The sequence below is a fragment of the Lepidothrix coronata genome, unplaced genomic scaffold, assembly GCF_001604755.1.
Source record: "Lepidothrix coronata isolate B3197 unplaced genomic scaffold, Lepidothrix_coronata-1.0 Scaffold36, whole genome shotgun sequence".
Classification (NCBI taxonomy): Eukaryota; Metazoa; Chordata; class Aves; order Passeriformes; family Pipridae; genus Lepidothrix; species Lepidothrix coronata.
The window spans coordinates 1374502-1392864 of record NW_016690216.1 but is presented as its reverse complement, the minus strand read 5'-3'; the positions used below and the strand labels follow the sequence as shown (position 1 = coordinate 1392864).

At 35.3% G+C, this 18363-nt stretch overlaps 1 protein-coding gene across 1 annotated transcript in view; it reads right to left on the bottom strand.

The window, feature by feature from the left end:
- The window catches only part of PREX2 (phosphatidylinositol-3,4,5-trisphosphate dependent Rac exchange factor 2), a 177844-nt gene that overhangs the window by 72308 nt on the left and 87173 nt on the right, over positions 1–18363 (bottom strand). The window contains exons 21-27 of the mRNA XM_017812536.1: positions 16957–17093; positions 13673–13790; positions 12645–12829; positions 10337–10498; positions 6379–6601; positions 5830–6037; positions 1676–1855 (exon numbers count right to left, since the gene is read on the bottom strand). Coding sequence (XP_017668025.1) covers positions 1676–1855; positions 5830–6037; positions 6379–6601; positions 10337–10498; positions 12645–12829; positions 13673–13790; positions 16957–17093 — 1213 coding nt within the window. The remainder of the gene's footprint in view (positions 1–1675; positions 1856–5829; positions 6038–6378; positions 6602–10336; positions 10499–12644; positions 12830–13672; positions 13791–16956; positions 17094–18363) is intronic.

The window sequence follows — 18363 nt, the reverse complement described above, 5'->3', positions numbered from 1 at the left end:
TTGTTTTCTTTATTTTTGTAGATACAGAGGTAACCTTTTACTAATTTAGGCATACGGATTTACATTTCCTGGCTAAGGTATATGTTTTGGACCTGAAATCAACAAGGTAAGGGAATGGGATAAACTTTTAAATGAAGCAATATGATATAATTACTATCATAACCATTAAGTAGATGAAAAGACATCAGTAACAACATGTTCCTAATAGAGGGTGAACAGTCCCAAGGAGTATTAGAAATTTCTGGCTGGATATTAAGAAATGTTTTCTAACTAACTCTATTCACTTAGTAAAGTCTCCAAAGGGAAGATGAAGGTTAATTAAAATTGGATTGTGCAGAGCATGAGAAAATAAAACACAGGAAAATGAGAAACAGATTAGATGTATTTGCTGTATCATTCTGCATGTTTATTATGGTGTATTAAAAGGTTTAGAAGGAGACAAAATAAGAGCATTCTAATGGCTGAAATTAGCCTAACATTTCTAATAATAACCACTGTGGCATTATGGGATCTGGAGATTTTAAGTATTGACTATTAAAATTATTTAAGCAAAGAAACAAAACAGCCTAATCTCACTCCAACGCTTGTCCTAAATGCACAAATTTTATGATTATTCTGCATATGGAACCATAGATTTTATTATTCCTAAACAGTCAGAATGGACTATAAATTACTGGAATCAGAATAAAGAAAATATTTTGAACAAAGAGACACTTGTGTCACCCAGGAAACCTCCTAACAGGGGCAAGCGTACACCACTGGAGCAGCTCCTCCTTAGTTTGACACATCACAGACATGCAGAAAACCCTAAATGGGCTTCTGCTGAAAAAGCACTTTTCTTGTGTGTAAGAAAAAGACTGATCTGTGCAAATTATCTCTACATTTATTTCTGTTCAAAATTATGTGTATATTTCTGTTTCTACTCTGACAAAGAGTTCCTATCTACCAGGCTGCAGTAATCAAGTATGAGCTTATGAAACACATCTCAGCAATGCACAGTTCTGTAGAAAAATTATGACCCTACTGAGATTCTACTTTCTCAGAATAATAATGAACTATGATAATGAACAAATAATAAATTCTTATTTTACTTGCAGCTAAAGTTTTAATTTAGATTTTAGATCATGTAGCTAACCAGTTCCCTCAAAGAAACAGAATATAATCTATGTAAGAACCACACTTGCTATAACTACTCTTTCCTTTTCAAAATTCTTTGTATTTTCATTCACAGTAAAAGTGATGCATTCTGAATTCTAGAGGTGAGTTGATGCTACAATATTTAGAGTGAAAGAAGGTGAGGAATATATGCTGAAAAACAGAATATTTTTTTCTTTAGATCAGGAAGAGTGGCAGCTCTGTCATCTTCCTTTCCATGGCAGTTATTTAAACTGTTGTTGGACATAATAACACAAGTTATTTCTGTTTTTTATAAGACTGGTAACCTAAAGTGAAGCTTTATACCTCCCACTGCGATATTCTAAAAAGGTTTGGGATACTAAGATCTAATAATTAATCTGTACACATAAAAGTTTAGTTTCCACATCTTGAGGCTAGTTATTTCTCTGTTAGAAAAGTCAGAATCATTATATTCTGACAGTCTTCACAAACTCTCTATAGTATATAAACCTCCAGGTTTGATTCAGTTGACAAATAAAAACATTATTAGTAAAGTTACCTGTAAGAATCCCTGTTACTGATGGTATCATGACCAGAATCTTCCTGTTCATCCCCTGTCACACTGAAACAGACTTTTTTCCCGTTCCTTTCACCCTTTTCATTGTCACTGTCTGCTGGTATTAAGGGCTCAGGTGTTTTACGTTCTGATTTGGGAGAATATGTTATCGAAGAAAGAAGGCTGTGAAACAAACAAACAAACAAAAAAAGATAAATTCATGTTTTTCAAAAGTGAGCTAGCAACAGGACAAAATTTCTCATCATCCTCCAACTACTAGGCTATAATATGTGAAGGGAACATCTTAATTCAGTCTGTATCTATTTGAAACAAGGGAAAGAAGTGATAGATTCTGTTCCTAAAAAGTCTAACAGTGAAACCCATTAGGTCTACTAAACATTCAATTGTGTATGAAGGTAATGATTCCAATTGGGGAAGAAATAAAGCACAGTTTTGGACACTTAGGGTCAAAGTTTATATTAACATAACTATTTCTAGACATGAATTATGTACTTCTCAGCACAAATTAAGAAAACAAACCAATGAAAATGTATATGAAAAACATGTTTTTTCTCATTACTGCTGCACTAGACACGCCAGTTTGCATCACTAGCTATCTTACTAGGGCATTTTAAGGATCTTCATTAACATCTCTATGTAATTCCTGACATTCAAAGTGTCTAAGACATTATCGGCAGTAAAACTGATGATTAATATACATGCGTCTGTGATGAGCACAAAAGTGACATCCAGCCAAGAAGAGAGAACAGTTCAGACTGCTACTTTTAGAACATGCACAAATACTGGAAGCAAAAAATTCATATTATTGGGTGATTAACTCATACTGAGATGTTCTAATTTACTTTCAAGATCAGAACAGCTATAATGGGCAATTGTCCTTTAATTCATATTGCTCAAACACTCCATTAGAATGACATTTTCAAACTCATATTTGGATTTGAAAAGCACCGTTTTTCATGCAGAAACTACCTTCTAACTATCTGAAATAAGAAGACACTGAACTAAGCTTTTTTACTTAGACACGGTAGCAAGGTTTTATTGACGGAGCTGTCAGAGTGTCAGCTGGCAAAGTTTCTACCAAATACACAGTAAGATTCAAACTTATGTTAGATCTTTTTGTTACACATAATTCTTACTTCTGAAAGGAACAGACAGATATTTAGCCCATATATAGGTAAAGATACTGAACTGAACTGTATCTAAAATATACAAAAATGATACTAAAGTTATAATTTCACTGGACTTGAAACCCATCCATCCACTAGACTGACATCTTTTGGGCTACATAATGCCTTAACACTTCATACCAGTGTGAAATCACAACTCTTAAGTTCCTTCCAACCATTTAAGTCACTGGTTACCAGGGTTCCATGAGGAAGGGAAGATAGATGGGGCCCGTATTTTATATCAGTATTCAGTGTCCATCTGTGTGTCCATTAAGAGCATGTGTGCTCCTGAACTTGTCCTAAAATAGATGTGTTATGGAAGTGTAAACCTTAAGAAATCAGTTCTTCATACCTGTAAAACTTATTTTCTGAATACAAAAAAAGGGTTTCAAAAAGGAATTAGAAAAATTCCTGGTAGATGATTCTAACAGTGCTCTTAAACCAAAAGGTCCATTTCAAGAACACCATGTAGTCCTGCCTGCTGGAAGATAAGACGAGATAAGAACAAGGATTAATCTATACTTCTGCTTGTTCTTGTGTTACTGTAATCATCCACTTCAAAAAGTAAAAATGGGCTTTGGGCAGATTCATTCTGGTAACTTCTTGTGGATTTTGTTGTTGCAAGAAAATAATCAAGAGTAAGAAACAAGCATAATGAACTGCAATTTCAGCTCCTGAAAATATCTTCCCCTGAGTAATTATTTGTCAAGACACAGACAGTCTTTTATGTGACTGTTTAGTCACTTCTGCCAAGAACTCAGTAAAAGACTGATTAAGGTAGCTGGAGCTTTTCCTAAGGGAGCATTTCCCTTTCTCTCAGCAGGCAGGCACTTTTTCTAAGGAAAAATTTTTTGCTAAACTACCATGAACGAAAGCTGGAACTTTGGATAACAGAGTTCAGGAGCTGGTAGTTCCTGAGCTCACTGAAGTGCTCTTAGAAATTCAGGGAGTTTAAAACACACAACCCCAAACCTGGATGCAACCCCTTCCCAATAATCATGCTTAAATATACTTTTCTTTGTTTGTTTTGTTTTTCTCTTAATTTATAACAGAGTCATTTAGTAGTCCAATGTTTCTATAATATCATATAAATTAAGAATTGTGATACCATGTTCCTATTTTCTGTCTTGAGAAAATTATAATTATAAGGATTGCTTATTGGAATCCTCCTTATAATAACAAGCAATTCTGTAAATACAGACATAATTTCACTGTTGTTATGTCGTAACAGAAAACAAGTTCTACTATCTTTATAAAAAACTCAATATGTGCAAGCATTTCCTCCTATCTGTTACAAGTACAAATATTTCTAATTAAGGCACAGCTGTTGGATTATCCTATCTTATTACTCTATCTTTGTTTTTTAGTAGTCCTATTTTTTCTCTCAAGAGTTAATCAGTAGCTCTAACTATGTTGCAATATAATACACCATGTAGTTGTGAACTGCTCTCACCCAAATAGTCCCAGCTTCACTCTTCCCTGTTCAGCACTTTTAAGTAGGTCCCTTGGCTATTCTGTTTCCTGTATAGAACCACTTTTCTCCACAGCAATTAAATACTGCAGTCCACTCAAAGTCCATGAGGAATAAAGCATGAAAAGTATCATTTTTACAAGTAGCCAAAGGTAAAATTTGCTAAATAAATCTGTGCACCTTATACAAGACATGCTACTAGGTCAGCATAAAGGAAATCTAGGAAAGAAAAAAAGTGAACCCTCATGTTTACTGTCATAACTGTATGACTTTCCAAATGAATATATGCACAGATACATATATATATTTCTGTACACACAATGCATAAATATATGTGTGTGTATTTATATATACATATATATGAAAGAAAGGCTCAGAATTTCCTGTGCTTTTGCATCACAGGCTCAAGGGAGTCGAAAGGAAAGGTGTGGCAGACTACAACTGGAACTTCCTGAAATACTAACTGAACTTCTATACACAATTCTCTGACTTCCCTGAGGAAGAGAACAACACAGGCTTTACAGACAGTCATTTTTAAGTGCACCCAAGCACTGAAATTATTGTGAATTTAAGTAACTGACTTCATCTTCAGCATGATAATTAGCAGATCTACGTAAAGGCAGGGAAAACAACATTTTCTTAAAAATATTGATGCAACTCTTGCGTTCATTCCCATTGCAGTATGTAAGACATTACAAAATCACTCTACAGTCTTCAAGATAACATGAGAAACAATGACGCACTATTTTTCTAAACTGGAGATCATGAGAGATTGTCTTTTAAACTCAAAAAATTTATGTTATTTATATTTTCGAAATTAATAATTTCTGACAGTTGCATTGCATGTGGGATCTTTCAAAACTGAAATACTTCTTAACCTTCTTCATCCTTATCCCAAGATAGCAAATTGCCAGCAGTCAACCCACATAGTTCACAAATGAAAAAGAAAGCTATCAATCCTTGTCCTGAATTAGGATAGACTGTGATGAGACTCTGAGTCTTCCACATTCAAGCCAAGTGTCCTAATCAATACAGGGTGGCTCTCCCTAGATCCATAGTTCTTCATTAAGGTAAATTTGTTTTCGAAAAACGTCTAAAACATTAATACTCTTCCTATAGGTCAATAATGCTTACCTAAAAATTCATCAGTGGGACTGTTCAGCAATACCCGAAGAGTTCAATAACAGTTATTTTTATACCTCTGCCCTTTGTTTCCATTCTTAGTGAAATTTTAGATGATGTGTATGTCTCATTTTTCTCACCGCAAAATATTTAGCTTTTCCACATTCTAGAGAAAAACTACAAACTAAACTGTGAAAAAAAAGAATCAGGGATGCTGGGAAAAACATGTAATATTACCTACACTTAGCTTCTTTATCCTATTTTAATTCTATTTGAGGTCATCACTGATTCCTACACTATACAAAAACAATATCCAGATTTATCATTATCTTCAATTGAAAAAATAAAGGCAAGTCCAGATGTCAACATTTACTTACTCATCTATTTGACAGACACATGTTTCCACCTCTTTCAGTGCAGCTTGTAATTTGAATAGCAATTTTTGATAGACATCTTGTGTTTCTAAATCTTCTTCTTTTAAGAGGTACCTCAGACCGTGGCCCTCTTGCTGGCCAAGAGACTGTCCTGAAGGGGCAGCCATAGTAGTAATGGTATGCTGGACATAAATCATGGGATTCAGTTTACCTAGGAATAATTCAAAAAGATGACATCATCATCTCTTTTTCAAAATATATTTTGAAGCTAGTAAAATACCTAGCAAATATTAAAACATTTTCCTGCTTAAAACTTCATGAATTATTTAATTTTGCATTTTATTTGCATATCAAAGCCAAGCTACTTAGGAAAAAGTCATTGTGAAATTATGACTAGCCTTTATTATGCTTTAAAATAAGCCAAGGTTTCAAAAGTAGGGTGATTTCACAAAAGCTTGTCCTTAATTTTCCTATTTGGGCCATAAACCTAAACCTTTTAAGACTATAAATCAGAAGCACTGGAAGCAGTTTTTACAAGCTCAACTGACTTACCTTGATCAGTGTTTTTATTTTCTTTTTCATGGGAAGAATGTTTTCTGCTGTCTAACTGTACACCAAAGGCACTACCAAGGGAAGTTGAGGTCTTAGGGTAAGACACTTCCATCACATTGATATGGCAATTGGTTGGACAGAAATCACTGCTGTGAAGTGGTGAAATCTTTGACTTAGCTTGTTTGAAGGTAGGCCAAGCTCTGTTTTTTAATACTCTTGAAAACTAGAAGTGAGAAAGAAAATCAAATTTTGATTAGTAGCTCTTCATGTGTCAGCACTTGGCTGACAATACTTGTGTACCTGACTAGAAAACAAAAGCTTAAAATATTTCAGCCATCCATGAATTAAGCTGCCCTGACTTCATAGTTTCTAGCTTTCTCTACAAAGGAAAGAAAAATATTTTTCATTTTATACTTTTAAGGGGTTGTTTTTTGAAGTAAATGATATTTTAAAATGTAAATAGCTTTGTAACAAAACTATATACTTTATTTCCCATGGAACATAATAAACTAAGACTTTCTTAGAAAGTCTGGTACTGCCTTATGATCCAGTGGTCTACTGCATGTGACATTTATAAACACTTGCTGACAAAGATGTCAATGTCTTGCAAAAAATTATGAAATTTTTGTCTGAAACTATAATAAAGAGAGAATTGGAAACTATTTCATATTCAGGAAGGATGAAGTCCTCTCTAACAATATCCTGGGCTGCATCAGGAGAAGCATTGCCCACAGGTTGAGGGAGGTGATCCTGTTCCCCTCCTCAGCACTGATGAGGCCACACCTGGTGTACTGGGTCCAAATCTGGGCTTCCCATAAATAGACATGGGCATACTGGAGAGAGCTCAGTGAAGGGCCACTAAGATGATTAAGGGACTGGAGCATCTCTGCCATGAGGAAAAGCTGAGAGCGCTGGGAGCCTTCAGCTTGGAGAAGAGGAAGCTCAGGTGGAATCCATCAGTGCATTCTAATACCTGATGGGAGGGTGCAAAGAGGATGGAGCCAGGCTGTTTCCAGCAGCGCCCAGTGCCAGGACCAGAGGCAATGGTCACAAACTGAAACATGGGAGGCTCCCTCTGAACATCAGGAAACACTTTTTCACTGTGAGGGTGATCATGCACACGTTGCCCAGAGAGGTTTTTGGATCTTCCTCCTTGAAGATGATTCTGGGCAACCATCTCTAGGTGGCCCTGCTTGAGCAGGGCTGGCTGGACAAGACCTCCAGAGGTCTTTTCCAACCTCAACCATTCTTCCATTTTGAGTGATTCTAGGAAGCTGATAAACACTAGTGCATAAAAACTGCAAACACCACATTTTTCAGACTTTCCTAGTCTACCATCTCTTCTTCCCCTGCCATAAATCAGCTCAGAAATGAAGGATGGTGGTTTTTCCCCTCTGTTTTATATTTTAATTCTAGTACAGTGCTTAGCCACATCTCCTTCACTCTAACATCTGAAATTTTGTGCAAAGTCCTGGACAGGCTTAGAGTTTTTTGGGTTTTAAGATGAAAAATGTCAAGCCAAAATGGTGAACCCTGAACTGTACTAAATTTGGACACTCAGAAAATGCACCTACTTCAGAATCATAAAAGTCATGAGATCAAGCTCTTCCATTGGCAAAGAGCCTTGTCAGTCACAAATAGAATTTTTGTCAACATGTGTCCTTTTCAGTGCAGTTTTTTGCAAGGACAGAGTTTTTTTCTGGCAAGATGTAATCAGTTCCAAATCCCTGGTATTTTAATCTCAGTATCTCTCCAGTCAAAATATTACACAGACCTACCTCAGCTACGGACCATAAGAATATTTTCAAAGTTAACTTGCAAAGTTTCTTCATTAATAAATGTCAGTACAAATTCAATCGGTCAAAACACTTCAGTTGAATAAAGGCACATCCCTTCTGTGAAGTAACACTTTCTTGTGCAGGGACTTAAATTTCTGTTTATTTTGGTGCCATATTACTTCAGCCTGATGAACTTTTGATGGGTTAATTACATTTAAATCTTTAGACCACAACAAGATCTAGAAAGTTACAAGAAACCCAATTATGGAATTGTTCAAAGTCTGAAGAATGTACAAATTGTTAAGAAGGGCACTGAGGACATTCGACGATGAAAATGTTTCTGCAAGCTGTACATATTTCACATCTCGATCTCCCACACATCCTGCTCCAGAGAGACCAAATGCCTGGCTATGATTTAATCAGGTCATAAGTCAGGACCAAAATTCTTTTCATATATGTGTTGAGAAACATCTGGGACTCATGGCACTGGACTCGAGGTCTATTAGGAGCAAAATGTTCTGATAATAATAATAGTAGGGACTGTAGAAATCTAAAAGGTTTCTATTTATATAATTCGAACTTTCACAGTGAAACCAGGAGCCAAGCTGGGCTCAGGCCCTCCAAAACTCTCCTGTAACTATGGTTACCTTTACCTTGCCAAGAAAACCATGTATCTATTCCTGCAATTCACTGCATTACTAATTGTCATTAAAAGCTATAACTGTGAAACGACTGATTTTTGAATAGATGAGCTTGAAAGTGCAGTTTGTATCAGCAATATCTGCTTCTAGACAGTGTGAGAACTACGTAAGCTTCCCTGAGGCTTCACATCCACCAAACACAACAAAGTTTCATTTACTGTCTTGGCCTCCTGTAGAGGGACCATGTATCATAGTCAAATTTTTTAGCTACAGAAAATATATAAACCACCTAGGTGTTACTTTAATTCTTAATGTGAAAACTAATGAATTTCATTTTTAAAAAGGTATTTTGATTTTTAACCAATTTGGAAACAGGAAGGTTTGTAATTCAGGCAAACAACAGAGAGACTGGATGTTTGCTAGTGCAGTATAAGAATCCTTTTAATGTTTCCATTAATTCAACTCCATTTGTTCCATTCCTTGCCAGAGAGAACCTAAAAACTCTTTGACAAGCTGCTTTTTGACCTTCATCCTACTGAAGCTAAAGATATTCCTAACATTTCTCCCTACTTTTTCCTTGAAAAATAAGAAAACACTGTCCACTCTTTTCCATGTACCTTTTAGAAATGTGTGAAGCTTCTATATTCAACTTGCTTTTCCTTTCCCTTTTTCTTTTCAATTTTTTGTGTATTAACTCTCAGAAGAGACTAGTTTGTAAATGTCACAACTCAGATCCCCAGATGAACTGAGACATGGCACAGACAGTTCTTCGGAGCCATTTTGAGCCTACTTCAAAATAATACCACACTCCGCAAATCAGGTTATGTGAGAGAGGAACAAGGAGCCTGGATGAGAAAATAAGTTTGCACTAACAAAATGGCAAATGGTTTATTCATTTATGCCCTGCTTGGTTAAACAACTACAGAGAAATACAGTGGCAGACGTCACAGTCTGGGTTATTTATTCATTCACATATCATTAATTTAGATTTCAAGCATATGAAAGTCGGCACCCTCTTCATTTTTCCATGTTATAATGCTTTATTAGCCCAAGTCAATCTAATAATTTACAGAGATGTGACTATTAACAGTCATGCTAGAAAAAGTCACACCAATTTGAAGGGCAAAAAAGATGAATAAAAGAGTAACAATTTGGTATTTCAAACTAAGATGCAGTAGAAGGAAAAAACAATTCTGTTATTGCTTCATTTTTGGTTAACATCTGCAAATTCACTGGAGTATTGGTTTAAGACACATACAAGAATGATGGGCCTTCTGTGGAAATATGCAATTGATTGTATCTACAACTGAACACAGCAAACAGGAAAAGATACAAAACTACACAGTGTCTAGAAAAGGGACAGTAAAGAGAGTGGTTTGAAAACAATTGAAGCAATTAGTCAGTTAAGGCATTCGCACCTCAAAATAGCTAAACTTTCAGCCACATTTTTTGCCATTGCAATAGACATTGTGAAGAGTTATTCAAACTGTACCACATTCCCCAGTTTTTCCCTTAAAACTAAGGACATGCCAGTCATACCTTTTTATAACTAGAGATTCTTCTGTAAATATGCTCAATTTTCTCACTGCAAATGACACTGAATTTACTTTGAAGCTCGGTGGGGATCACTTCATTTAAGGAATTGAGGCTGTTGCAATTCTGCACAAAATTTTCATCACTTTTTGCCAGTGCTTCAAGAATCTAAGATAATAAAAGCAGTACATTAAGAAATTAAGTTGACTAAAATTTCCCTTACTTAACCCCTTACTAATCATCTCTTACAATTAAAGCTGAAAAGCCTGATAATCAGTTGCCTTTTAACATTACACGCATTGGTGCATAACAACAATGAATTAAACCTGGGAAGCAAAGAGGTTTCTTTAAATCCTGCAAAGTTATACCCGTAAGTACTTTTATTTGGCTTCTCATGACATTGTCTGATAATGGATTTGCTACTAATTTCCTCCTAATGGAACTACTATGGCTCCTCTGAAATACATTATCTGCTATATTTTCTTGATCAGCACATATTATGTAAAGCTGATTAATTAATTCTTTACTTGTAGCAAAGCTTCAGTCTGGCAGTATAAGTAATACTAACACATTGAAAAAGCATACAAGAAAACTGAGTGTTATCCTCACATTTATTCTGCATGCAAAACCAGGAAATAAGGCACAGAATAAGCTGTAATACCCAGCAAAGACTGAAGTCTTGCTATAATGGAAATAGCACCAGCAAATAATGCCGAGAGAAAACTAAACAAAAGGCATGTTGAAGAGATGAGGGTAGTATATAGTCCTTTTTTATTGAGTTAGAGTTGTATTTCAGGCATTGAAATTACTGTGCTATAGATCTTGGAAGGTGCCTATTGCTGGTTGTGTCCAACTCCGGAGATGTGTTTCAAAAACACACCCAAAATAACTTTATAGCAGGACACGAAATCCAGATTGAGGCAAGGCATCTAAATAAGAAAAGGCTCACAACGTTTTAGAAATACTTAAAGATAATCAAACAACACATACAGTACTAATCCATCATAGGATTTATCCGATTTATCACAGAATCACAGAATATGCCGAGCTGGAAGGGATCCACAAAGATCATCAAGTCCAACTCTTGGCCTAGCACAGGACCATCCCCAAGAGTCACACCATGTGCCCTGTTATTCAGTTCTGCTACAGCTCATCGTTATCCTATTCACCATCAAAGACATAAGATATGATTTATAAGATTCACAATAGAAAAAATAATAAGAAGAAATTTTGGAGTGCAAAATCTGAAGTTTTCAAGAAGTCAGAGATTATAAATTACTAGACTCTATGAGAACTTTTTTCTCAGGTCTCCACCAGGTGAATTAAGGAAAGCCTTTAACTCTTCTGTTATCATGTTGAGTTACTGCATTAAAACACTCCAGTCACTTTGGTCACACTTTTAAGCTTCCTTTATGTCAGGTTTAATTAATAAGACAAATTTAAATAATTTAAGTGGAGTTTTTTTGCAGCTGTACTTTCCAACAATTGCATTCTGCAGCACAGCTTTGGATAGTTTCTCATCTTAATAGTTAACATAGATTTACACAGTATAGGAAAGCAGTCCAGAATTAATTCACTCCCCTACTCCATGTGATGCAGAATACAGTTGTTTAAAAATGTAAAGCAACAATAAATACACAGCAAAAAAAGATGCATAGGGAGAGAAGCATAAGACCACACTGAACACAGAGAGAAGTTTATGTTTAGAGCATTTCAAACCATTAGCAGACAGTTATATGGGATAAGTACCACTAAAATTCCCGTAATTGTCTTTTGAGTTGAGAGACCTGATTTTTCTATCAGTGAACCTTTTGTAGTCATTTAGATCACTATCACCTGATACAAACTTAATATTACCCCAAAATTGCCACATTACTTCTCCTTATTGTTTGTAATAACTTCAAAGTACTTAAATAGCCAGCCTAAACACTAAAGGGGATGACACTGCACTATTTAAGGCCAGAATCAGTGTGCTGGAAGTACCTCTTTACTTAACTACTTCATATACAACAAGGGAAAAATATTTCTTAAGCAGTTAAGAAATAACACCTTAAATATTTTATATGAAATTGCGACTACAGCAAGAATTAACATCTTTCAGGCCACTCATTTGAATCATTGACTAGACCAGCTTTAGCAAATCTCACGATGTGGTGTAAGAAGTAACTCCCTTCAAAACATCAGAGAGATTAAGATGACCAATTATAAGGTATTAGATGAAATACAAATAATCCTAAGAATAAAAAAAAGACACATGTTGCTCCATTGGTATTAAGCATAGTAAGAATTAGCACATACAAAAATGGCTTCATACCTTTGCAGTCAAGCTAAAAAATCCCTTTGGTTCAATCATTTTTTCCAAGACGTGGCACTTTATTCCAGCTGTGCTGTCATACTCATAAACCACTCCATACTCCAGGTGAACATTGTCAACAGTCAGACTGACATGATCTTTCTTCCCATCAATTATTGCCATAGTGTTAAATTTGTCAATTACCTCTACAATAAACAAAGTAACACAAATCAGTTGACAAGTGCTGGTCATTAAATAAACTAAAATGGACACAGGCAAACAGTCTAGAAACAGGTACGTTCCGATCATTCTATTTTAAAAAGTTCATCAAAAAAACCTGGCTACCAGCTGAATGATTTCAAAATTGGAACTCCAGTAGGTTTATAGATGCTAAAATATTGGACTGCAAAACAGGCAGGAGTCTTTCTTTACAAACGCTTATTGAAGGGGGCTAATTCATATAATCCAGAGACATTAAAAAAGCCTCAAAAGAGGGAAAATGAGAATTTCTAAATAAACTAGAAGAAAACTACCATGAAAAGTGTCAATATTCAGAAATGAAACCACAATATCTGCATTTATGCAGAGAACATAATATAGTTCACATGCTAACTGACTCTTTAATTACCAAGATGCATAAGAATGCAGTTTTATCTAAATGTTAATTGCCTGAAAACAGTCTGAAGGATAGCTGTTCTGTTATTTCTCATGCAGTAATGACTAACGTATCTGTATTGCCATAAATGATTACTAGTGGTGAAAATAAATAAGGTAATTCCTAGGATTATGTATCTAACAAATGAAAATGGAACAGTTTTCCCCAAAGTGTTTACAGAAGCTTTTTCTCTAAATGGGAAAGATAATAATTTTCAGAGAGTATCATGATAAATTTACGTTGTTTAGAAAATGTAAGAAAGGAAATCCTTATGCAAAACACATCTTACAGTCTGCTCAAAATTTCTTCTCTGAAAACAAACCCACTGCCTACATTTTCCTTGCTACTACTCCAACATTCTGAGCAACAACAAAATCCAGCAAGCATCACATACCTTCCACTTTGCAGTCAAAGGCATCGCCTCCATCATCTCCAGAGGGTTTGGTGTTTGTTTTCTGAAGATCCTCCTGTGCACTTTCAATGCTGTTGTAAACCCACTGTATAGAATCTTGCTAAAAATAACAACAAAAAAAGACAGCTAGGAAAAGCTTTGCAAGTGCAATTGATAGCAACTATTTCAGCAGGAAACAGCTGCTTTAATTCCCTGATTATTATCAGCTTTACTGCCTTCCGAGGTCTAAGTTAAAAAAAATAAAACTGAAAATTACAGAGAATTTTGGCATTCTATAACACCATTCACAGAATTTTGGCAAGTTGTTTCTTATTTCAGAGTCTACTGCCATAAGACACTATGAAATCTGTGACAGTATGACGTCCCATCAGTTTCACGCCTCTGATAAAAATAATTTAAGACATTTCAAATCAAACAGCAGACTGAAAAATATTTAAGACAAGAAATTGTGAAAAAAAATTAGGAGAACCAAATTTTTGCCTTGCTAAATCTGCTGTACATCCATGAATCTGCTGGAAAATACTATGGAATATCAACCAATGATAGAGTATGTCCAGTTAATCTATTTCCCATGTTTCAGTGGCACAAAAAACGTACACTACAGCCTTCATAACTTGTAATTGCCTTTACTACACTTATTTTCCTACATGTTTTTTATTTTTCCCCCACATTAGCAAACCCACCAAAAAGAACAGAATCACAGGGTCCAAAAATCCACCATCTCATGTGACTGAGTGACACATGAGCACAGGAATGGTGGCTTACATGGGCCATACAACCTATGAAGAAGCCACGTGTATGCCTTACATTTTGTTCTCCCCAGCGTGTTACTCAGTCCATCACACCCTTGTGAAAGGGTCTATCAAGTATGGCATCTCTAGGCTACTCTTCGTCTCTTAGATTTCAAAAAAATCTTGTCAATTAATCACTCCCTCTCCAACAGCTACAGTAGAATAAATGACATGATTATGACAAATCTGAATTCAGAGACTTTAAAAAGAAATTTGTAGAAAAATTCAAAGTTAAGCAAGGATAGCAAAACTTTAGGCTGAACACTAAAAATCTTCATGAAAAGTGTCAAACACATGCAATTATCCTTTGCTAATATACAACATTCAGCTGCTATCTTTATCCAATTAATAATATACAACTACATTTTTGTATGATTAAGGTACTGTTTCTCTCTAGGTTTCCTAGATTCATCTATGCCTTGCTTTTCACTCAATGGCACTGAAATACTCTGATAAGAAAGATTAAATTTCAGAGTTCTCTGTTGATTGTTGGAAGATCCTGTGCAGAAGCTGATCAACAGGAACACTTCTGAAGCCCACACTTCTTTGCAGGTACCCCTGAAAGCTTGCTGCTTATTTATGGATTCTAACAGGTTTGCTTGGCAGCATCAAGATGGTCATGCAATCTCTAATAGGTAATACTACACTACTTCAACTGAAAGTTGTTCTTTCAAAAGTTAACACAATCTAATGCATCATGACTTGGAGCAATGTTCTTCAAAAGCATTACAGAGGAACAAACTAAGCATAAAACCAACACATCATGGTTAGTATCGCTGCAAATAAATTTTAATTCCAAGAAGTAAAATGTGCTCCAATTTTCTTTATCCAGACAAGACAGAAAGAAGACAAACATTGTCCAACAGAGGTTACACAGTTATTCACACAGCAAGAATCTGACATGAAACTTCATGCTTCAGACAAGCAGGAGGATTCCTCACCCTGAGAAGCAGAAGATACAAGAAACAGAAAAAGATCCCTTTTCAATTATGCAATTGGCAACCTCAGGAGAGACTCCAATCTTAGTGTTAATTAAATGGTAGGCTAATGCACTGTACTTAAAAAATAGGAGAAATCCATAATCATCTTCCAAATAATTAAAGAAAAACCCTAAATTTCTGATAAGGAAATGAAATTTTAGCTGTCTTGACACCAGTGGGAATACTACCATTTATTTCAGTCTAGACAGTTCTCCAATAGTTTTTGATAGCACTATGTCCTGATTTAAGTTTCTCAGTCTGGAGAATTTCAGTTATCTGTGATCTGCTGAATTGTGATCAGCTACTTTTTAAGATTGAAATAAATACTCTATATAGGAAAAACTCCAAGTTATTATACAAGTGGATTAAAAAAATAAAGTAATTCTTCATGTCAAGGCATTCACGCCAGCCAACATTAATCAATCATCTTTTCATGTCACTAATATACATAGGAAGTCTACAGTTACACAGAGAGAACACAACTGCTATAAAGAATTTATCTTTTATTCCAGCCAATTTTATACTAGTGCACGAAATATCCTCTCTTTACTAGAGTGCATCTTTCTTTAAAGAATAGGTGAACTTGATCTTGATATGCTGTGTAACAACTTCAATTCTGTATTAGCATTTAAACACAAACATCCAGACAATGTTTTCATAAAGACTGTATTTTTATGATGTAGTTCTAACTACATAATTCTTATATCTATGCAGTAGGTGTGGGAAGAGGATTTCACTCTTGATTTTAATTGGATTTTTCTCCTCAGTAAACATGTACTGGAAGAGTTTGTGAAGTTAATTAATGATATTAGTTCACAGTGTATGAAAAATTTGCAGGGACTTGGAATAATTACATTCTAGAATCCAGCTGGTTTTGTTTCTCTTCCCTAAATTTGTGTCTTGGAAGCCTGAGCTTTTCTCTTAAAATAATATGAAAAAGATAGCAAAATTTGCACGCTTATATTAACAAAAAAAAAAAGGAACTTTTGAGTTCTGGAATGTCTGTTTATTCCCAAGATTGGAATGCAATGGGAACTCAGACCTTTATAGATGGTGTATGTGCACTCTGCTCTCTGTGTGCTGAAGTGTTACAAAATTCTGGAAGAAGATCAGCATTTTGCATTTCATTCTCCTGCTGCTGAGCAGGCAGCAAGCTGTGTGATTCCTCTCCATCAAGATGAGAATATATCTCATAAGGCTTTCTGCATAGGCCTGCAGAAATACTTGAAATAATCCTTTAAAAATACCATATAAAAATTATCTATAAGATTAGATTTATTTCAGTGCAGAAATTAAACAGACCTTGAACATCAACAGTACATCGAGCAATCTTCAGCTTTTATATTTCAACTGGCTTCCCTTTAGTTTTATTCACCACTCCTTTCCCCTCACCCCAGTCAAACACAACAGATATGTGGACAGAGATAAAACATCACGCTGTTTACTTTGACCAAAAAAAGAAACTTAGAAGAAAACATGCAAGGGTGAGATGTACCTGCATTGGCCGCCTGTACTTCCTGCATGCTGTGACATGAGCAATAACACTTGCATGAGTCTCTTTGCTGACATTAATTCCATTCACTTTGATTATGCACTGGCCAGGATGGAGACCTGCCGCAGCTGCCACCGTTCCTATTAATAAAAATATACCTAGTTAACAAACTTCTTTGCCTAAACATCTCCTTTAAAGTTTACAGTCCAAAAAGCCTCTTATTTTTTTATCAAAACCTGTTCTCACCGATTCTTACATACTTCCCTGACCACAGGGTGTTCCTGTAGTCAGATGGACTCCAAGAAAATGGAGTTCGTCAGCAGATGATTCCATAAGAAGAGACCAGACAATTTTCTAAAGGCTGTTTTATAAAACAACAAATGCTGATAAGTAATATGAAAATATTAAAATTTGTCTTAAAGAAAAGGACTTCAAAAGAATAAAATAGCTCTAGCTTGAAAGTCACTAACTACTTAGTGACTACTTAGACTACTTTTATTCTGAATTCTTTTATATGAACCAAGCTTATGAGCTTCTTGATTAATTCAGGTGTTTAAATTTTACATACAAAACAGAAGCTTTCTGACAATTCATAAAGAAGTATCAGAGCATACTAGATTTTCATGTTAAACATTAAGTGAAATATCCAAATCCAAAGACATTTCCAAGGATATTGTTCTTACATTCATCTTTCCTACCAATACAATTATAGCAGAGTGCCTTGCAGCTTTAAGTCAAAGTATATGGCGATAATTAAGTAGAATATCTCAAATTTAAATATTGAGAGGGGAGGTGGAGGGGTACAACACAACACCAAAACAAAACATTCTCTTAAAATAACATAAAATATATGGTTTGGTGATTTATTTTCACAGTGGAATAACCACCTTGGGAAAATCTTCTAGCCACTGAATAAGCACTACAAAAATAGCAGCTGTCTCCAGGTCTTTTCAGTATGACTCAAACCCGCACCTGAAAGACAGCCTGATGGAGTATGACCTTAGTTCCAGCTACCTGAACATTTGCCCCCTAATGTCTCTCTTGATGCTTCCATAGAGGGGCAAGAAAGTAAAAATCTATTGCCTAGACACTGCCAGACTGCTAGTTGCTGTGAAAGAAAAGGCAAGACTGAATTTGCAGAGTTGACAAATGGAAAAGTTTGTCACAACTTCATGACTTGTCAGTTGGGCATATTTGACAAGGAAATACTTCCAGAATATACCTGAATTTCCCTCGTTTTAGTAACTATCACTATTAGATGATAGCTGCATTTTAAATCTAATAAAAAAGAAAGTGATTGGAAATGACACCATTATCAGCTATTGCAAGCTCCCCTCCCCCCAAAAAGCAACGTAAAAATAAATATCTAAATAGGTCTTATTAAATATCTTTCTCTAAAAAAAAAAAAAA